The sequence below is a fragment of the Magnolia sinica genome, chromosome 18 (genome assembly GCF_029962835.1).
Source record: "Magnolia sinica isolate HGM2019 chromosome 18, MsV1, whole genome shotgun sequence".
In the NCBI taxonomy this organism is placed as follows: Eukaryota; Viridiplantae; Streptophyta; class Magnoliopsida; order Magnoliales; family Magnoliaceae; genus Magnolia; species Magnolia sinica.
Window position 1 is genome coordinate 14332043 of NC_080590.1, and position 23427 is coordinate 14355469.

Consider the following 23427-nt stretch of genomic DNA (forward strand, 5'->3'; position numbering starts at 1 on the left):
TAAGAATACAGTGGATGAATCACCACAATTCTAAAGTGGTAGTAAACTGTGGCCACAACCACGACAAATTATTAGAGAAGGATAGCGATGTGCGCAATCAGCAGGAAAATCACCTCAGATTGGATGGCAAGGATCATCACGTCTAAGAGATTTTTGGGACCATGGTCTACTCGATCAGACCAATTCGTGCTGCAAATGGAGCTAATGTTACAAATGACAATCATTTGAGATTATAGCAGAGTAGGAGGCCTGCACTCTGCAATTGTTTATGCAGCATCCATGTACCTCAAACCGTCCAAATCGCCATAGATAGATCACGAACCTATCATCCCTTGACCATATCATGAACTAAATTTATTGAGAAAGGTTGCAAGCACACTACTTGGAATTTTGAAACCAACTGTATTTTTATTTTGGATTTATTGAATTAATAAATAAAAGGTTCCAAACAGAAAAGCACATGCAAGAAGTACAAACATATTGTATCAGATGAGCTTAATTTTAGACAGAGATAGAGAGGGAGGGAGTCCATTGCAGTGCCAGCTAATACCTAGCCTGAGTAAAACAAGGGTAGATGAGAGAGCAAGGTATTCAACATCGGTTACGTAACAGTCGTAACAGCTGTTACATAATGGTAACGCTCATAACCATTATGCGTTATGGGGTCGAAATGCCCGTAATGGCCATTACAGAAAAAAACAAGCCGTAAAGGCCCTGTAACGGTCCCGTAACAGTTCATAACAGTCCTGTAACAATTTTTTTCAAAAAATAAAATAGGGCCTTAATGGCTAATATGGGAGCTGTAACGACCGTTATGGCCCGTATCATAACGGTAACAATGGTGGCCATTACGACCACTATTACCGTTTTGGAATACCTTGTGAGAGAGAGTCCATTGGAGTGCCAGCTAGTACCTAGCCTGAGTAAAACAAGGGTAGATGTCAATTAGTTACTTAGTCGTTTAACTTTTGCCAAACAGATCATGAGAATACTAACTAGAGTTTAAGCCCATAGCTCAATGGTAGATATGGCACCATCATCATTATCATCATCATCTAAGCCTTATCCCTATTAATTGGGTCAGCTACATGATCCTCTTCTGCCATTCCACTCTATCAAGGTAGTGGCAGACCTTCACTTGGATGAATGCCCTAGCATGAGCTTGGAATGTCATATTGTTTGGATTCGTGATGAAAGTTATGGCATAGGTTTGATGCCGGCTGCTAAACTTGAAGCAACCCCTCTCCTGGTTGGGGACCAGCAAGGAGAGAACAAAACTCCCATAAGCACAATGTAATAGACTATTAGTCTTATTACATAGGTTGATTACAATCAACACGTTAATGGTAGGTATGACATGGAAAAAGAAAAAGCAGGCATGTTTTGGTGTTGAGTTCTCAGGTTCAAGTCTAACTTACCTGTCGTAGAGCCAACCCCAAATAAATGAGACAGCCACTATAGTTACAATTGGGGGTGCAACTTGGGCAGGTTCGGTTGGGTTCAGGGTCAACCCAACCTCAAGAGCACCCAACTTGCAACCCAACCCAATCTAAATTCCTCTATACTCAACCCAAAACTGCACCGCACCCAAGTTGCCGGCCTAGTTACGATGATAAACAACAAATACACAAATGAAATATATCCAAATTGTACAAGAAAAAACAATCAAACCTGGTTGTTTGAGTCACCTTGAAAAGGTATATGCTTAGCTGAAGGAAGGAAATGAAATCTGTACACACAATACCAAATTGCAATAAAATATAACAAAAGAAACCAAGAGAAAGCTAGACTTGGATGACGAGAAAACCAAGAGATCAATAAAACACGGTTGGCAAAGCAATGGCTAAAAACTTCGAAGTTAAGAATCCAAGTTGGCATCGAATACATGAACTCTAAGAAGAGTGTTTTCATCAGACCATATCTGCTATCATAATCAAAAGTTCATCTTTTTATCAAATAAATCCTATAGAAGTGCCAAACATGAAAAAGACCCCACTCAAGATGAACATGTCACTCGTCGGTGCCACCACTCATCTATGATTAGGATCTTCAATACCTGTATACGATTTCAGAAGTACGAAATCACCATATCGAGTACCCATCACACCAAAAAAGGATAAAAATACTGATCAGCAAGATGACAGCAAACCAGAAGTACTCTTATCCCCAAAAACACCACTTGTGATCTCAAAATCCAAACTCCTGAAATGGTAAAAAAGGCATAGAAATCTTCGTCACCCTGAAAAAACCAGAGTAGATCCATCCTTGTGAAAGCCTGCTTCATTAATGATGAGAACAAAATGGCAACTCTAGCAAAGAGTTCCCTTCATTGTTTTACATTGGAAGGCAATTAATTCCAAAGCCCGTCCATCATTTACAATTGGCAACAATACATCAGCAACCTGAAAAGTCCAACATATAGAGATCTTCAACAAATCTAATAATATAAACAATATTGTCAACACACACGTGCATTGCTTAAACAACAAGCTTAATTAGGCTGTATTGAAACCCCTTCAATAAACCATTTTGTCATTCCCATGCTGATAGAAATAACAGTTACAGATTTGCCACAACATACAATCGGAATATGACACAATGAAATCGAGCAAAATGCAAAATGTAAAACAAAAACAAAGCTCTCAAACTAGGGTGCAACTTGAGCTGGTTGGGTCTGGTTGAGAGTAAACCTGAGCCCAACCCTAACTCGGGAGGACCCAACCTGCATCCCAAACCTGACCTGAATTCCAACCTGAGGTTCACAACTCAAATTCCTCTATACTCAACCCTAAACCAACCCAAATTTGTCCAACCCAAACCCGACCCTAGGACCTTGACAACCTGGCCCCAACTCAGGTTGGGCTAGTTGGGTTCAGGTCAAAAGTTGACTCAAACCCAAGTTGCAGCCCTATCTCAAACTAATAACACATCAAGGAAGAAAATTAATAGCAATCATTAATAAAACCCCTTCTTCCGTCAAAATCATTTTGCTCCCTCCTCTTTCATCCCAAAGGAAAAGATGACTGAGATATAACCTCCTCACGGAATCAATGCCAGGCACTACCACTGGAAGGGAATTAATCAATTTCCCAGGTTTCTAGCCTAGCAAAGACGAAGAAAGGAGATTCAATGAAAACAAACCTCCAAAGAGGATTATGTAACATGTCATATATTTCATTATTCCATCATAAGAAAAGTGCTAAGAGATTTAAGGAATACGAAAGAGTCAATAAATAATGGATAAGAGAAATACTACTGCAATTTCAGGAAGGAACAAAATCCTCTGATTCCTGCACTTCTTACAAACACTATTGAGGCATTAGTATTGACCGCCTATTTTTCTGAAACCAAGAAAGAACCAATTTAAGTGTGTTTTCCTCACAATCTTAAATTCCTATAGAAGATCACAAAACAAGTGACTAGAGCTGATTTTCAAGATGACCAAACTCAAGAAATAAAATCTGACAGGTAGGGGCCCTGTTAGAATAGTATAGATCACCATATGCAATACCATCTATAAACATTAAACTATCATCCAAAACGCCGCAAATTTAAAACCAATAAAAAGAAGAATGACACTTCACAATCTTAAACCATTAAAGTGACATGAATTAATAAAATGAACATCAAAACAATGACAAATCATAGAAAAATATTGGCCAACCACGACAATAACTTGTAAGCTTGAAATCAAAATAGTTGATGTGCAAGTAAAGAAGGGCATGGAAAACTTCACCACCTTGAAAAAATCTAGGAAACAAATGAAATTCATGAATACCATTTATGCTGAATGGAACAAATACATGAAATGATTCACCAAAAGTGACTTTAGCATCATTAGAAACCCTTTCTTGGATTGTTCTTGAAGGTAATTCCAAAGTTGATCCAGCATTTTCAATATCCAAAGGAACCAATTGGTGACATTACATTTCATAAACAACTTGGAAAGCCAAACACACATAGAACTAGCTTAACATCGAAACACATAACCAAAAGACCCCACTAAGATCACATTCTGCCGATAGATTAAGCCAGAAAAGCAACTTCATATAGAAACCCCCTTTTTGTGAAACAAATATTGAAGGTAAATTGAATTTGCTTCATCAATTCAAGCCAAGCATTTCAGGTCTTCCTCTTGTCCTCCTTTCATGCTCTTTCGACTTATCAATGCCGTCTTTGGCCATCATAGCACATAGCTGAACCATCTCAATTCATTCTCCATCATTTTCTCTTTTAATGGAGCTACTACTAGGCTTCTGTGGATGTCCACATTATTGATTCTATCCTTCCTAGCCTGGCGGATGGAAGACTAAAACAATACAAACAACTGCGTTTTTAGAATAATTTTACCATAGACCATGAACTTTTGAGTTCGTGAAAAATTTCGCTGCATATAAAACATTAAAAAGCATCTTAAATGTCTCCATTCAAAGTGACAATAATAAGAGCGGGCTTGACAATCTGGCCATCCATCTCTCACCATTGCTCTTTCCTCTAATTTCATTCTTCTTTTCAACCTCTTGTTTGGTTCACTTCTCTCCCTAAGAAACCCTCTTTCATGCTCTGTCAGTTTGTCTTACAAGAGAGGGAGGGAGATGGATGGGAATTGGACTATAACCTAATCAGCATATAAACCTACAGAAACCAAAACCCAAAGAGACTGGCTGGACATCCACATTATTTGAGCTAGACAATAAATTATAATTGAGTAAATATATTCTAAATGCAATTCTTTAGTGAATCAATCCTACCTAGGATTAATTTCATGGATCAAACTCGAGCAATTGAAGCAGATATGAATTTGCTATGATGATTTTCTTGGGTTTCTGCAAAGTGAGTCCATGTCAATGGCCTATAGAACTTCCATGGTCTCTTCAGTAAATGTGAAAATCTATACTACTACTTAAAAGCAAACCGCCCCTTCCAATTTCCCCAACCCTGATGGAAATACATAAATACCCTTCTAAGGTAACTCCTCCTCCCTTTTGTTAAGGGTGTGGAAGTAATTTAGTCAGGGCCAAAAGCAATGTTTTGGAACTTGCGTATTTAGGCAGAACTTGAGAAAAAAAAAATAAAATCCTGATGTATTGCTATGGTATAGGTTGGGAATTTGCCCTTTAGATCTGAGCTAGGTTCTCTTTCAATTATCCAAACTGATTACATGAAGGGCCTCAACATGGATGGGGATATTTAAAAAGATCTTTGTTGGAAGATTCAGCCTTTGATCATATGACTCTTTCCCTTTGAGCATGACAGTCTCCTTAATCTAAAGGGTTGAAATATTTCAATCTGAGATGTTTTTATCCACTAAGGTACATCACACGAACACTTTGGGTAATTGGAAAAGATCCCAATCCTGCGGCTAAAGTCCTCATGTATACAAATGCAATAAGTTGGGATGTCTTCTAGCAAACCTTACTCACCAAACTTCAAAACCAATGGGAGGTCTGCAGGATAGTAGGAAAGATCCATCTACACGCTGCTACACGGAGGTCTGCAGGCTTGTAGGAAAGATCCATCTACTCACATGGCAAACAAGTTGAGATCACTGACATCCAGTCCTACATTTTTTTTTCTTTCCATCCCCGTCCATGGTAAGGGCCATCATATTAAAGGGTTTGGATCATTGAAACAGGAACAGCTACATGCAAACTCTCACTAAAAAAAGTACTTGTAAGTTCATTAAAAAAGACAACCAAATCAGTTTCTATTTCTAACACAGAAATGGATTAAGATCTAATATACATCCATTAGAGCTCAATAAAAAGGAGTACAGCAACAAGAACTTCATTTTGCTGGACGTATGCCTAAAACTGGTTATGCGAAACATTGGATGAGAAAATGTCTCAATTGATGGAGTTCTCTTCTTCTTTTACTGCTAAGAATTCAAGTTTCCAATTCGACTCTTGTAAAGTTGTGTTTGGATGTCCCATCTTCTTTGTGTGGGATGCTTATCCACCCAAATCAAAATCCACAACCTTTCACGTCCCGATCTCAATTGAGACAGAAAAAGCAGAAGAAACAGTAACCATCGCCATGTAGTTCCTGACTTCTGTGCTAGCCCAAAAGCTCAGAGGAATTGGTAACTTGCAATTTGGGTACATCCAAACATGTCTTGATGGACTACTCCCTTCACATGCCACCCAAACAGCACACCAAATAAAACAGGCCATCAGCAAGTTAAAGGATCAGCATAGAAGATGATGAGCAACTATCGTTTGATCGATTCCACCGATGTACCCTCAGTATCAGAATCCAATTCCCACCAATGCCGTGCGTCTTCCTTTCCCGCTAAACCCTCAGTAGCCCATTCACAGCCCAATGAAAAAACACCAAATGTACATGTTAGGCCGTGGGACTCAAAATGAAAAGGTCAAGATCATCATTTCACGCAATGGAATCCGACTCATTGCATGCCCATGGTGCTCTTTCATTGGCAATGGCGCTCAATAGATGTGGGGCATAGTTCAGAGATTCAGACCACTGATATCGAGACGCTCAGTGCGTCTGTACACATGGAGCATGGTTAAAAGATCCAGACCAATCACGTGGCTAAGGGGTCGTTTGGATGCCTGTAACTTTTCTAGAATATAAGTAAGTTACAGGTGACTTAGTTACAGTTGGCGTTGGGGGAGGAAAGTCACAGGTGACGTTCTCTCAACCTGTAACTTACTGGAGAAAGAGCCAAAAATCTTACAGGCGCTGAAGTCGTTTTTCAAGTTACCTGTAACTTAACGATTGAAATTTTTGAAATGAAAATCGTTGGGAAGAATCGCAGTCTTCATCTCCCTCTCGCCTCCGTTTCCCTCTCTCAGTCCTCTCCCATCGAGCTTCTGCTAGGTACGAAACCCCTTCCTCTCTTTTGCGTTTTCCTTTCTTTCCATTATTTTTTTTTTTTGCCTTTTGCATTGATGGAGGTAGTATGGTGAGGTGGCGTGGAAAATGCGGATGATCTGTGGGGCCCACCATATTGTATTTGTTTTATCCATGCCGTCCAATCCATTCTTTTAAATCGTTTTAGGTTTGATTCCAAAAACGAGGGATATCTAAATCTCAGGTGGACCACACCACCAAAACAATAACGATTAAAAGTCCACCATTAAAAAACTAGCAGCGCCCACTGTACTGTTTGTTTAACATCCAAGCCGTTGATTAGGTCATAAAGACCTGGATGAAGGGAAAAATACAAATATCAGTTTGATTGAAAAATTAGTGGCCCATCAAAAGTTTTTAATGGTGGTTGTTCAATCAACATTGTTTCCAGTGATGTGGTCCACCCGAAATTTTGATGTACCTTATTTTTGAGCTGATGACTTAAAATTTTCTGGAATAATGGACAGATGGTGTGGATGAAACAAATACATCATAGTGGGCCACCTTAACGCCTTTAGTCCATGATCTGGTAGAGAGTGTTTCGAGGGAGGGGCCCCACGGAAACCATTTTAGTCCTGATCTGCCACTGGGTTTCATGTAAATTGTCTCCATGACATGTTGGCACATGTGCTGTGAAATGCCTCTTCAATGGATCATTTTATCACAGCACATATAAGCACATGGGAAGTGCTAGAGCATTAACAGTCATTTGTGACGGTGTATGCAACCATTCGGCTGAGGCACTTCTCACGGGAGACGTACCCAGTAGTTAACCCAAATTATTTTCTAGAAATTTTGAGAAGGATTGAAAATTCTTGACTCAATATGTTACTTCAGGTTTTTTGTTTATATTACTAGCATTTTGAAAATATGGGCCCACTTTTATGGTCCACTTATTAATTAGTTTAGTCTAAGAATCGGCTAAACTATTCATTTACATGAGCTTAATAAAATGGAATAATTTTATCCCAATCTTTTTAATGTGTCAATCTGATTTTTTAATGATTCTCCATTTCAAACTCTATCTAGAGTGAATATCCAACTTGTTATAGGTTACAGGTTATCCAAACACAAAAATAAAATTACCCGTAAGTAAGTTACAATTTACATCCAAACAAGATTACCTATAACTTACACCTGTAAGTAAGTTACCAACTTAAAAAAGTTACAGGCATCCAAACATGCCCTAAGCACCAAAAATCTAACCGACTAGAAAATTTCCAACCCTTAAATAACAGAGTACCAAATAAAAGGCAGAGCAAGGAAATAAAGCAAGAATTCTTGCACACCCAATTGATTATAAAGACTGAAGTGAAAGGTTAAAATTAATGCAGGAATGATCCGGAAAAGGTCAAGATCATCCCTATTAAATACATTATTATCCAGAACATTGGCCTGTTGATTCCCACCAGGATGGAGCCTTCCCAGACCTTTTCAGTTGAATGAGGACCAGGGTCGCATTCATCTCATCTATCTGTACAAAGAAAACTACGAAAGGTTACAAGTATATATTACTATCAATTAGCTTATTGTCCATCCGTGGAGGGGCACAACAACCAAGTTATCTGGGTTGCCACCATGGGCAATATTGAATGATGCAGGCTAACTTACAGGGCCGGACAGTCCCACCCACAGGTGGGCCAGTACCAGTCTTTGGTTCAAACAAGCTCTCCAAAACAACATGAACCAGCCCTAGGTGTCTGTACCATGGAGAAGAAGTCCCAAATACCGAAGTGGGAAGTGGGAAATGACGATGATATAATTATAGAATGTGAAGGGCAACAGCGGTGGATTAGGATGCAAATGCAGGAAGGTATCTGTTTCAATATGGTAGAAAGTATAGAAGGCTACAAATGATGGTGCAGAAGCTACGGTGTCCAAAGTGGGAAGGGTGGTAATTGGGTAGGATAGGAGGTTCATGCAGCTATGGATGCAACTATTTATTGGCCTGCCACCCTAGTTCAAAAGCTTGGGACATGTGTGCTATCAACTTTTATATTTTCAACCTCAATCCAGACCACCAGATTTCAAATTAAAATATTATTTCATCCCACTAAATCCAAAAAAATAAATAAATAAAAGTTGAGCCACAGTTTCAAAACCTCAAAACACTCTCATTTTTTCACCCCAAAACTTCAGAGCATGCTATCTAGAAGTCCCAGCTTCGACTAGGAACAAAATTTAAATAAAAAAAGACATGGTCTCTCTCACATGAAAATGTTTACAGAAGCATCCATGCCTCGGGACACCATCTAACCTAAGCCACGAGAGTGCTGGCAGTGGTAGATTCACTGTAGGAAAAAAAGAGCAAATTGTCACATTTACTGTCACACCCTAAACTCGGAAAACGGGCTCACAAAATTTTCAATCGCCGAATCCGGTGCCGACAGCCTCCGTAGTGCCCCATTCTCGGATTCTGGCACTCAAATGCTAGATTCCGATCTTGGGATCCTATAAGGAGGATTTTCAGTATGAATTTTTTTTTTATTCTTTTTTTTTTTTTTTGTAATGGAGCATAACCAAGTCATAAAACAACATCACCACATATCCACTATATCAAAAACTTTAAGTACAATGCAGGAAGGGAAATACAAGGTGATAAAAAAAACTCCAAAATGATCAGATGCGCGCTCCTGCCTCAACGCTGTTGTTGTCCAATGACACCTATACGCAACGGTCATGCATAAGCTTACAAAAGCTTAGAGGGTAGTGTAAGTGTGTGCATAAAGTAAGCGTCAAGTGTACAATATCAGAGTAATGTGAAAATACGCGGTAAGTCCATGAATGCTATCAGCTATACCAAAACTATGTGATGCAATGCATGAATGCTATCGGTCATACCAAGATCATGCGATGCGAGGCCTATGTAGCCAAATGTCATATGCGAGATGCAAAGCAAGCATGCCGGTTCTCATCAAGTACACATATCAGTACAGTTCCTCTCTGGATATCACCGGGGTCTAATACACTTCATACTAACTGCCTCCTCCTTAGCTGCACAGCCAAGTAAGTGGAATAGACTTCACTATCCGTTTGACCAGTAGTCTGCCGATATCTACTCGGCTTATTGATAGCGGACTCATTTGCGAGCTGGTCAAACTCAGCTTAGCTTATAGCCCCCTCACTCGGGCAGATAAAGCCACACCTCCTTCCAACCGACCACGACACAGTGGGAGACGCGGTCTACTGGTATTCGGCACTCGGGCGCTCGTGTAGCCACTTGGTCTAGACGTTGGAGTAACTCCTGGTACCAAAAAGATTCTGGGACTTTCACCTAAGGACATCCCAAGTGCCCACAGTACTAGAACCAAGCATTTCCGGTATCCGATACGGCCATCCACGGTGTGCCTGTGGAGCCACGGCCTGATGTCGGTAGGACGTACAATAATCAAGTCACTCATATGCGAGATGCATGAATCACACCGTACAGTCATGCAACAATCCCGCGCGTCCATGCACTCATGTGAGACACTCCGTCCTATAAGGAGTCCTGTAAATGTCTTAGCCCAACGGCTTATGTTATGATCAAACATTCCTCATATCAAGCATACATATGATGCGTATGGCATGAGGCATGAAATTATACTAAGCATGTTATAAAGCGATGAACTATCCTCACAACGAAGATGGGCCTGACGGCCTTCACACAACAAGTATGAGCCTATCAATGGGCCTTAGGGAGAGTCGTAATGCGGACATTTAACCAACATTACCTTACAATGTGGACGTCAAACCAACATTGCTCCCAAGGAATAGCTTGCTATAAACATTATTAACTAAACCATGTTGGGATCATACATTGCAATAGACCTTAGGTACTTTCCATTGGGCCTTCAATACATCAAATGTGTCATATCACATGGGCCTTATATTCATCAAGTGGGCCACATCAATGGGCCGCACCAATGGGCCTTATGTACATTGCAATGGGCCATAACCCATGGGCCTTAGAATGCATCAAAATGGGCCTAATCACATGGGCCATATGTGTATCAAATGGGTTACGCCAATGGGCCCCATATATATATTAAATGGGCTACACCCAAAATAAGTGGTGATAATGATTTCTATCATTAAAATTTCCAAGGCCCACCATAGCATTTATTTCCTGTCCAATCTATTCATAAGGTCACAAGGACCTGGATTTAGAGGGAAAGCAAATATCATACTTGTCCAACCTTGTAATCCAAAGGTTTTAATGGTGGACATTCAATCCAACACTGCTTCTATAGTGTGGTCCACATGACTCTAGATCTACCTTATTCTTTAGCTCATGCCATAAAATGATCTTTCAAAATTGATAGATGGTTTGGATGCAACATATGCATCATGGTGGGTCCCACTGTCCAAACAGTGAAAAATGTGAATAAACACATATATCATTGTGGCGGATGGTGCGAACGAAACACATATATTACTGTGGGCTCCACCGTCCGCCTGGACGGTGTGAAACAAACACATACATCACTGTGGGTCCCACGTGGGGCCCACCATTATGTTTATATGTAATCCAACCCGTTAATAAGGTCACACGGACCTTGACTGAATAGGAAAACAAATTTCATAATCATCCAAAACTTTCGTGGCACCCAAAAGGGTTTCAAGGGTAGATGTTCAATCCCATTATTTCCCATGATGTGGGCCATTTGAGTTTCAGATCGGGCTGATTTTTAGAGGGGGGCCCACTTTAGGAAGTGGCCCACCCAATGAACGGTGTGAATATTAAACATACATCATGGTGAGGCCCACGGCTGGGACCGTGGGTCCCTACTCGTCCGCCCGCTAGCACAGCAGGCGCTGCCTGCGCCTCTAACAGCAGCAGACGCTGCTGCATGTAATTTTTTTTTTCCTGTGGTTTTTCACAGGTGAGGCCTGCATTAAGAAAATCCGACCCAACCATTGAATTATATGGCTCAATACAAACACATCAAGTCCAATATCCGATACATTTTGGGGTATAGAAACGTCAGGGGAGTATTTCAATGATGCAAACGCTCTTTGCTATGCTATGGCCCACCCGAAAATTGGATCAGTTTCATTTTTCGGCTCAACGCTTAAAATGATTTGGGAAATGGAATGGACGGTGTGGATTAGTCCCATACATCAGGGTGGGGCCTACATAAATAACCCTCCCCAAAAGCTTTCAACCAAAGCTAATATTTGTGGTTTTCATTTCACGTCCAGCGTCTTTGGACGCTGGACGGTTTGGCCATAACCCATGCATTTAAGGTGGGCCTTGCTTAGGTGGGCCACCACATGCACGGATGGTGTGGATAAAACATACACCAAGGTGGGGTCCATCAGAGTGGACCACTCAACTATATCATCACAAAAGGGGAAGAGAGAGAGAGAGAGAGAGAGAGAGAGAGAGAGAGAGAGAGACATGCATGGAGGGACCCCGACATTATGGGCCCTCCTTTGAAATCAATCATACATCAAGTGGGTCCCATTACACGTGGCCCATCAAATCAAAAATCAACGGTGGAGGTTCCTTCTCCATCCAAAATAGATGGTCTAGATGACCTCTTTTTATGCAAGGAAAGTAAACATCATGATGGGGTCCATGGAGAATGGCCCCATCATGGAATGATCATAAGGATCAAGGTGGCCAATCGGCCACATCAAGGGTCCAAAGTGAGATCCATACCATCAATCGGTAGGCCTCACTTGGCCCGTCATCAAAACATAAAAAATCTAGCCAATAAGCACCCACCTTCGATCTTCTTGGTCCGTTGGAAAGTCAATCTCCTTGTGTCTCACTTTGATGGTGGAAAATGAGGTTTGAATGGCTAGGATGATGGATTTTGAGATGGGAAAGGTGGGCCACACAAAGTCATTTTTCTCTTTTGGAATGCATGGACGTGTGGTTTTTGGTTGCTTGGGAGGTTTTGAGAAATGAGAGAGAGAGAGGGGGGATGGGATGATATGGTGGTTGTAAGGAAATGAGATGGATGGGTATGGTTTGGTTTGAAAATTGGTAAAAGAGGGATGGGTAGGGGAGAGAGTGTTGACTTATGGAAAAGATAGAGATGGGTTGCATGTACTTGAGATATGGAGTATACTTGATTGATTGATTGATTGATGAGACACATTGTAGAGATTCCCTCGAAATTCGCAACGCGCGGCGTTTTCTTTGAATTGAACGCGGGCCCACATTTTCTGACCTAGGTATCGATTCGGTGCGCAAGTCGCGGCGTTAGAACCGCGGCGACGGCGTGGTCGCTAAGGTACAAGTCTTGGATTAAGCCGACTCAATTCTACAGGATACGGCTTAGGGTCGTGCGCAAACATCGATTATAAATCACAGGTTGCCGGAATTCAACAGGAAGGATCGCAGCAGTTGACAGAACAGTATGGACTCGGATATGGGTCTTACACTCACTGTTAAGTAAATTTCTAGAAATCAAATCAACAAAGAAGAAAAAAGAAAAAGAAAAGGGGTGCATGAGATGCTATCTATCTGGTGAGCACATGTTTCTGGAGGCAAGAAAATAAAAACATGAAAGGATGCACCAAGGCCCCATGAACTAGGGATATTAAGGATAGATGAACAGTAGAACAATGCCAAACAACATTGACGAAGGTATCTACTACCAGATAATGACTAATTCACAAACAGAATATCGGGGTAATAATCCCCATATCCCATATCAAGGATTTAAAAAATAAAAAATAAAAAAAATTCAGTCCTCAAGAAGGCCATTGTAAATCAAACTTAGCTGAGGAGACTTCAAAGTCAGGCAGGCAATGGGATGGGGTTGGGCTGAGCTAAAAACTCAATTGTTTGAATAGGTGCACACCAAGCATTTGAAAATTCAGGCTCAAGTCTTTCTAGGCCCACTGCCCACCAGTTGCCACTCCTAGTTGCCAGTTTCCAGGTGGATTACCTCTCTTGCAAACTTACTATCAGGACGATAAGCCCACTCACACCTGCCTTTTTTTTCATGGCTAACAAAATTGTTACGCTCGACCCTACTTCTCGGGCTGACACGGTCTCTAAGTGTTTGTTTTATATGAATGCATCATGCGGTACAGTAGCCACCAATCTTGTCAAAATTGTTATCATATCGCAAATCCTAATAGGGATTGAGCTGTATTGAATCAAAGATACAAAATCACAAATCGTACATTTTTAAAAATGATTTTCTTTAAAAGTTGAAAAATATATGAAAAAAATATTTTATATGTATCAGAAAAATAAAATTAAAAATCATCCATCCCCCTTTCACCATCAAATCATCCATCCCCCTCTCTTGCAAACTTACTATCAGGACGATAAGCCCACTCACACCAGATTTTTTTTTCATGGCTAACAAAATTATTACGCTCAACCCTACTTCTCGGGCTTGACAGGATCTCTAAGTGTTTGTTTTATATGAATGCATCATGCAGTACAGTAGCCACCAATCTTGTCAAAATTGTTATCATATCGCAAATCCTAATAGGGATTGAGCTGTATTGAATCAAAGATACAAAATCACAAATCGTACATTTTTAAAAATGTTTTTCTTTAAAAGTTGAAAAATATATGAAAAAAATATTTTATATGTATCAGAAAAATAAAATTAAAAATCATCCATCCCACTTTCACCATCAATATGCGCCAAGTTATATCAGGTCATTATAGTGTTAAAGGATTCGTATCTTTCCCCTTTTTTGTCTTTCAAGAAAATTCCCTTAAAAAACATACAAAGATCCTTTAATAATTTATGTTCTTGTTACCTTTCTTGAATGTAGAAGCCTGTTGGAAAAGTGGCATTTGATTTTGTAGACCGATGAAAACACTTGTTTTGATTTCTAACCATCATTACCACAATACATACAAGTCAACACAATCAAAACCATTCATAATTGGTAAGTCATATATCAATTTGGTGCTTCAACTGGTTAAGTAGGAAATCATTTAAAAAAAAGATCCATGATTTAATATTGAAGAGAATATATATCATTTAATCTCTTATAAAGAATAAGATAAATTAGTTTACCTTTTCTAAATGATTCTTAAATGGCCCACCAATTTAAAAACATAAAATGAAAGCCAATTGAAGCCTAGAATAGAAGAGAACTAGTATAATTTGAATCATAAATCATAGGATTTAAATCATGGAATCGTAGGATTCATATAAAAAGGGATTCAAGGTGGGATTCAAATCATTTTGCTTAAGATTTGACTAAAATCATAAATTGTAAATAGTAGGATTTTGACAACACTGGTAGTCACATGAATCAATTATGAAAACAAAGAATTAACCTCAATATCATTTTTTTACACATGATCCATCCGTAGTAGCAACGGGCAGACTGACTTCCAGAGATCATCCCAGGGTAACTATTGTTGTTGAATTAGCTATCATCCTCGTCATGTTTATAGCTCATTCGACCCTAGCTCTGACATCATCTATATAATACTATGAACACTCTTAAGGCAGGTCATGAAAAGAATAAACTCAAATGTGATCGGATCAGTGTATTCAAAGGCCAGGCATACTCAACGAGCAAGACCCATGGAACATTGAGTAGCAAGCCTGGAAACTCTACATTCAATCTCTTACTGAAAGTATTTTATATTACATCCAGAAAAATATATTTTAAGTTCTTAACTCTCCAGAAGAAAAGTAGCATATGTTGACTACTAAAAAGTTTTAGCTTTGAACTACTTTCAATATAATGAAATATTTTTAATGACCTTCGAAGCAGAGTTTCATATAGACTTCACTCAAAACTCGCATCCATTCAGATGCAAATTTGTGTATGAAATGAAATGAATCACATAATAGAGAGGGTGTTTGGACAGGAAAAATCTAAAATACAGATACGAAAACCCCCCTAGAACAAGGTATACAATTACAATAACGATACCATTACAATACGGACCATAATGGCCCCATGTGTAATGGACTTTTTTTCACATTACAGGCCATTTTTTCCATAACGCATAACGGTGGCCACCATTACTGTTATGTAACTGCAATTACCTAACCATTGTTGGATACCTTGCCTAGAAATCTGATAACAAGGGAAAACTGTGGAAGTGTTGAGAGGTCAACGGTCAATTTATGTTATTTGTTTTGTAAGGTTGATTTCCATGGAAATATTGAAGGGTCAGTGCTCAACAGCGAGAGGCGTATCTCATTATGGTGGAAATACCTATGGATTAGCTTTTTGGGAAGAATTCAACTTACTCATTTTCTGAGGAAAAATTGTAATAATGACAGTCAATTTCTGTGGCTACTTTTTACAGCACAAACAGCAAAGAAAAACACCATTTCTGTGGAAACAAATTTTATTTCCTACCATTTCCAGCTTCTCAAACAGCCCCTAAAGCAACCTTGTGATGCATAATCAATTAATCACTTAATTCAGACCACCCAAACGATTCAAAACATGATTCGTGATTCTAGAGGGCTCATATACATTGCTACAACTCTTTAATATTCAATGATGAATTTAAAAATTCCTATCATAAATTGTAGATTTCCAAGAAAATAGTTTTCTATCTCAAGAATGTCACCAGGTTTAAATCATCATCAAGGAAATCAATTTAGTGATCCTAAATATATGGGAAATTGCTAGGAATGTATACAAGGAAATTCATTGGGAAAAAAAAAAAAGTACCTCCGCAAACCCTAGCATTTGATCCCAAATGCAAGGAAAACAAGTTTAAGAGGGAGGGTTTCATATGACCATCTAACTAACTGCAACCTTAAAATGACCAAAAACTGTTCTTTCTGAGGTGTAAACATGTTTAAAGGGTTTCACTTGACCATCTAACTAACTGCACCCTTAAACATGTGCTTTCCACATTAGCACCTAGGTGCATATGCATAACTAGTGTATGAGCCTCATCTGGTGCCAAGGCAAGACACTTGAGTGCCAAATGTCTCAGGTATGCAGAGTCCAGAAGAATATGAATAATTCAAAATTCTGAACTAGTGTCCTCTTTAAGCAATCCAACTCTCTGTTACTAAGTAAAAACATTCTGCAACATCCTGAGGATGAGTTTACTCGAGACTTGGACCTATAAGGGGTTGCTTCAGTAATCTCTCAAAGCTAAATGTAAATAAAGTTGGGTTAAGAACCTTGGGGTAGATAAATCTGCAATAGGTGCACTTAAGGTTACGTTGTATGTGAGGGAGGGGGAGCAACCCAACAAAACCAGGCATGTTTAGAAATACTCCCATAACAGCCAACTTCACCTCAAAATTCTAAAATCACTACGCCGCAGTTGACACCAAAAACTATCATATGAACTGTATCATGATTCCACCAAACACCATAAAGCAATAAGAACAAAATGTGAAAGCTTGCCCACACTTCCGTTGACAACTGAACCATAAGCTTACAACACATTAAAAAACAAAAGCAAACATGATCCATCAATCATTTTCATTCTCCATAGCACATAGCTGAGCCATCTCAATTCATTCTCCATCATTTTCTCTTTTATTGGAGCTACTACTAGGGTTGTGTGGATGTCCTCATTCTTGATTCTATCCTTCCTAGCCTGGCGGATGGAAGACAAACAATACAAACAACTGGATTTTAAGAATAATTTTACCATAGAGCATGAACTTTGAGTTCGCGAAAATTTTCACTGCATATAAAACATTAAAAAGCATCTTAAATGTCTCCATTCAAAGTGACAATAATAAGAGCAGGCTTGACAATCTGGCCATCCATCTCTCAACCTCCTATTGCTTTTTCCTCTAATTTCATTCTTCTTTTCAACCACTTGTTTGGTTCGCTTCTCTCCCTAAGCAACCCTCTTTCATGCTTTGTCAGTTTGTCTTACAAGAGAGGGAGAGAGGGAGGGAGATGGATGGGAATTGGACTATAACCTAATCAGCATATAAACGTACAGAAACCAAAATCCAAAGAGACTGGTTGGACATCCACATTATTTGAGGTAGACAATAAATATAATCGAGTAAATTTATTCTAAATACAATTCTTTAGTGAATCAATCCTACCTAGGAATAATTTCATAGATCAAACTTGAGCAATTGAAGGAGATATGGATTTGCTATGATGATTTTCTTGGGTTTCTGCAAAGTGAGTCCATGTCAATCGCCTATAGAACTTCTATGCTTTCTTCAGTAAATATGAAAATCCATACTACTCAAAAGCAAACTGCCCCTTCTATTTTCCCCAACCCTCACGGAAATACATAAATACCCTTCTAAGGTAACTCCTCCTCCCTTTTGTTAAGGGTATTGAAGTAATTTAGTCGGGGCAAAAAGCAACGTTTTGGAACTTACGTATTTTGGCAGAACTTGCTAGAACAAATCCTGATGTATCGCTATGGTATAGGTTGGAAATTTACCCTTTAGATCTGAGCCAGATCATCTTTCAATTATCCAAACTGATTACATGAAGGGCCTCAACATGGATGGGGATATTTAAAAAGATCTTTATTGGAATATTCAGCCCTTTGATCATATGACTTTTTCCCTTTGAGCATGACAGTCTCCTTAAATCTTTAAATATTCAAAAGGGCTGAAATAATTCAATCTGAGATGTTTTTACCCACTGAGGCCCATCACACAAACACTTTGGGTAATTGGAAAAGATCCTGATCCTGTGGCTAAAGTCCTCATGTATATAAATGCAATAAGTTGGGATGTATTCTAGCAATCCTTACTCACCAAACTTCTAAACCAATGGGAGGTCTGCAGGCTTGTAGGAAAGATCCATCTACACGCAACTACATGTGCTCACATGGCAAACATGTTGAGATCACTGCCATCCAGTCCTAGATTTTTTTCTTACCATCCCCATCCATGGTAAGGGCCATCATATTAAAGGGTTTGGATCATTGAAACAGGAACAGCTAGATGCAAACTCTCAGTAAAAAAGTACTTGTAAGTTCGTTAAAAAAGACAACCAAATCAGTTTCTATTTCAAAAACAGAAATGGATTAAGATCTAATACGCATCCATTAGAGCTCAATAAAAAGGAGTACAGTAACAAGAACTTCATTTTGCTGGGCGTATTCCTAAAACTGGTTCTGCCAAACATTGGATGAGAAAATGTCTCAATTGATGGAGTTCTCTTCTTCTTTTACTGCTAAGAATTCTAGTTTCCAATTCGACTCTTGTAAAGTTGTGTTTGGATGTCCCATCTTCTTTGTGTGGGATGCTTATCCACCCAAATCAAAATCCACAACCTTTCACATCCCGATCTCAATTGAGACAGAAAAAGCAGAAGAAACAGTAACCATCGCCATGTGGTTCCTGACTTCTGTGCTAGCCCAAAAGCTCAGAGGAATTGGTAACTTGCAATTTGGGTACATCCAAACATGTCTCGATGGACTACTCCCTTCAGGTGCCACCCAAACAGCACACCAAATAAAACAGGCCATCAACAAGTTAAAGGTTCAGCATAGAAGATGATGAGCAACTATTGTTTGATCGATTCCACGGATGTACCCTCAGTATCAGAATCCAATTCCCACCAATGCCGTGCGTCTTCCTTTCCTGCTAAACTCTCCCCATCATCAAAATCGGCGTCTTCAATAACACCATCCTCACAGTCTACTTCACAATCATCTGCATCAAATTCTCTCCTCTTAACCTCCGGTCTGTAAGTCCACTCAAGCCTCTTCAAGATATCCCGATCCTTCCAACGCCCTACGACTGACACTGCCTCCTTCTTAGCCTTCCCTGCCACAATCTCCCTCCACGAGAACCCCGCATCAGCGCATCTCCTCAGGGGCCCACCATCACTGTCTCCCACAACAACTGTCCTAAGACACCTCAACCTCGCCTCCCTCAAAACATTGACGAAATCCGAATCATCCGATACAAGGACCAAACACCCGACCTGCCCGTGATCCATCATCTCCACCATATGGTTCCTCAGAGCTTTATCTGCCGCCTGGGGCTTATCATCCACCATCCGAACCCAAAACCCAGCTCGCTTGAGCTCATCCCCAAGACCATAACCCACCTTGGGAATCAAGACACCCTGAGAGGCATTCTTGTATTTCGCCATCTTCATCGAGAACTTAGCTACCAGTTGCACCCGACGCTTCCCCCTCGCCGATTCCAACCGATTCAACCGCTTCATCTGCTCCCGCTCATGCAATTGCTTGAAGTGATTGACGAGCTTGACATTGGTATTGAATTTCCGCCCACAGACGCGGCATAGATACTCTTCGGAGGGCTTTATGAGGCCTTTGGTTTCAAAGCGATCCAACATCTTGCGTTCTCTCCTTTGTTCTTGGACTGCCGGCGGGATGTAGCGAAATGAGTGGTGATTGGCGTAGGCGACGGTGTATCGGACGGTGCCGAATTGGGAAGCGGCCAGCTTTAATCGGACGGCGGCGTCGTAAGGAGGGAGGGAATTGGGTGGTTTGTTGTCTAAATCCCAGAAAATGGCGACGCTGTTTTGGGTGGATTTTGGGTGTTGACAGGGGCCTCCATCTGATACGGATTGGAAGAATCTGATGAAAGTGAGGGTTGGGGTTTGCGATTTGAAGAGATTGCGAAATTTGGGATATCCAAACATGACCAGACCTGGTTCTCTGATGACTGCAGTTTCACTTTTGCTGTAGAAAATCCAAACATGGCCGGACTCTCTGCTGGGGTGATTTTTGGGGACGAGGATTTCCTGCGAAACCCTTTCGCAGGAAGTTCCTGCGCTTGAAACTTAGGTGGGGTCCACCGTGATGTTTTTCAGAAATCCACTCCGTCCATCCGTTTTGTGAGATCATTTTAGGCGTTGAAACCAAAACTGAGCAGGATACAAGACTCAAGTGGTCCGTACTAAAGGAAACGGTGGTTAGGGAAATTTCTACCGTTGAAACTTTCCTTAGTTCGACAGTGATATTTAAATGCCATCCATACCGTTAATAACGCCATTTGTACTGGGATGAACTGAAAATACCACGATTCAAAACTTTTTTGGCCCCACGAATATTTCAACTTTGGACGTTCAGTTATCACTTTTTCCGCCCACTTGAACATTTGGATATGGTTCATTTTTGGTTTCATATCCTAAAATGAACTCAAAACGGATGGACGGTGAGGATTTCTCACAAATATGACAGTGGCCCAACCTGGGTTCCCAGCGCAGGAACTTCCAGCGAAAGGCTTTGGCAGGAAATCCGCGTCCGATTTTGGGGTGGCCCTGGAGTTAAGAGATTGAAGATGATATTTGCAGTACACGTGCAATGGAGCACACGTGTGTTCGGGATCCAGGCCATTCGTATGGCCACAGAAGTTTTGTATCAGGCTTAAGATTTTTATATTTATTAGTACACCCCAATGCAAAAGACATTATAAACGGTTTTGATGGCATATGAACATGAAGGTGAACCCATATGAACACCTTAATCCAAAGCTCAACTGGGAGACTGAGGGAGATCAACTTCGTTTCAACACTTGAGGTGGCATTTCTTTGCACGCATCATAAGTACGATGACCACAACTTCTTTTTACCTAAGCGATCATAGGGGTACACCACTTTTTAGAGGCTTTCCCCAAGAACCTTTGGTCAATTTTTCAGGTGGGCCACGGCTAAAATGATTTGGCTTAAGTTCTTCAACCCGTCCAACTGTTAGTGGCCTACTTGCTGAATGGACCAAGACTTATTTTCTGGCAAGAATATCTGCAACGCCAGGCCCACCTAATGAACAGCATGGAAGGCGACTTCCAGACGATAATCCTTGTACACACCTCTGTAGCAACTCACATTTAATTATAACGGTGAATTTGGACTGCGCAGTGTAGCACACAGCACCCAGCACCCAGTCCGTACTGTCTGTTGATGTCTGTGTGTGTGTGTGTACACATTTTCCCCGCAGGAACATCCAAATCTCGAGTGGACAACACAGGAAACAGTGGTCACTGAACGCCCTCCATTGAAGACTTCCTGGGGCTCCCAAAGATTTTGGATCAGGCTGATATTTATGTTTTTGCAAAGCAACATTAGTAGGGCATTCAATCACCACCGTTTCATATGGTATGGTCCAATTGAGATTTGGATTTACCTCAACTTTTTAACTCACGCCCTAAAATGAGCTGGCAAAATGAATGGAGGGTATAAAAAACATCATGGTGAAGCTTATAGAACTTTTCTAGCGCGCACAGTACCTACATGGGTGTTGCAGCTGCACTTGCGATCAACGAGCCCTCCACCCTCGAGGGGAAACACGCAGGGATTGAATGCCTAACATTAAAAGCTTCCTGGGGCGGACCCCAAAAGTTTTGGATCAGGCTGATAACGTGTGTTTATCCCCGGTTGGATGACAAATGGCCATTATTAGCTACGGTGGACCCTAAAAAGGTTCCAGTGGTGGGTGTCATTATCCACACTGTTTCCTCTTGTGTGGTCCACTGAAAAAACGGATGGACGGCATTTAACATAAAGCACATACATCACGTTGGGCCCCACAGCGCCCACGAACCACCACGTGCAGTAAGGCCTGCAGGTAGCCCATTCACAGCCCAATGAAAAAACGCCAAATGTACATGTTAGGCCGTGGGACTCGAAATGAGAAGGTCAAAATCGTCATTTCGCGCAATGGAATCCGACTCATTGCATGCCCGGGGTGCTCTTTCATTGGCAATGGCGCTCAATAGATGTGGGGCATAGTTCAGAGATTCAGACCACTGATATCGAGATGCTCAGTGCGTCTGTACACGTGGAGCATGGTTAAAAGATCCAGACCAATCACGTGGCTAAGCACCAAAAATCTAACGGACCAGAAAATTTCCAACCCTTAAATAACAGAGTATCAAATAACAGACAGAGCAAGGAAATAAAGCAAGAATTCTTGCACAACCAATTGATTATAAAGACAGAAGTGAAAGGTTAAAATTAATGCAGGAATGATCCGGAAAAGGTCAAGATCATCCCTATCAAATACATTATTATCCAGACCATTGGCCTGTTGATTCCCACCAGGATGGAGCCTTCCCAGACCTTTTCAGTTGAACGAGGACCAGGGTTGCATTCATCTCATCTATCTGTACATAGAAAACTACGAAAGGTTACAAGTATATATTACTATCAATTAGCTTATTGTCCATCCGTGGAGGGGGCACAACAACCAAGTTATCCGGGTTGCCACCATGGGCGATATTGACTGATGCGGGCGGGCGGGACAGTCCCACCCACAGGTGGGCCAGTACCAGTCTTTGGTTCAAACAAGCTCTCCAAAACAACATGAACCAGTCTTTGGTTCAAACAAGCTCTCCAAAACAACATGAACCAGCCCTAGGTGTCTGCACCATGGAGAACAAGTCCCAAGTACCGAAGTGGGAATTGGGAAATGATGATGATATAATTATAGAATGTGAAGGGCAACAGCGGTGGATTAGGATGCAAATGCAGGGAGGTTTCTGTTTCAACATGGTAGAAAGTATAGAAGGCTACAAAAGATGGTGCAGAAGCTATGGTGTCCAAAGTGGGAAGGGTGGTAATTGGGTAGGATGGGAGGTTCATGCAGCTATGGCTGCAAGTATTTATTGGCCTGCCACCCTAGTTCAAAAGCTTGGGACACGAGTACTATCAACTTTTATATTTTCAACCTCAATCCAGACCACCAGC

General features: G+C 40.7%; 1 protein-coding gene across 1 annotated transcript; it reads right to left on the reverse strand.

Annotated features, from left to right (window-relative positions):
• Positions 1-18743: 18743 nt before the first annotated feature.
• LOC131233452 (uncharacterized) lies at positions 18744-20467 on the reverse strand. Its single transcript, XM_058230159.1, has one exon. It carries the CDS (start codon positions 20380-20382, stop codon positions 19273-19275), a length of 1110 nt encoding a protein of 369 aa, XP_058086142.1. The 5' UTR covers positions 20383-20467; the 3' UTR covers positions 18744-19272.
• Between the last annotated feature and the right edge of the window lie 2960 nt (positions 20468-23427).

Bases quoted from the DNA above. Each gene is read 5' to 3' on its own strand.
- LOC131233452 (XM_058230159.1), bottom strand. From the start codon at position 20,382: ATGTTTGGATATCCCAAATTTCGCAATCTCTTCAAATCGCAAACCCCA.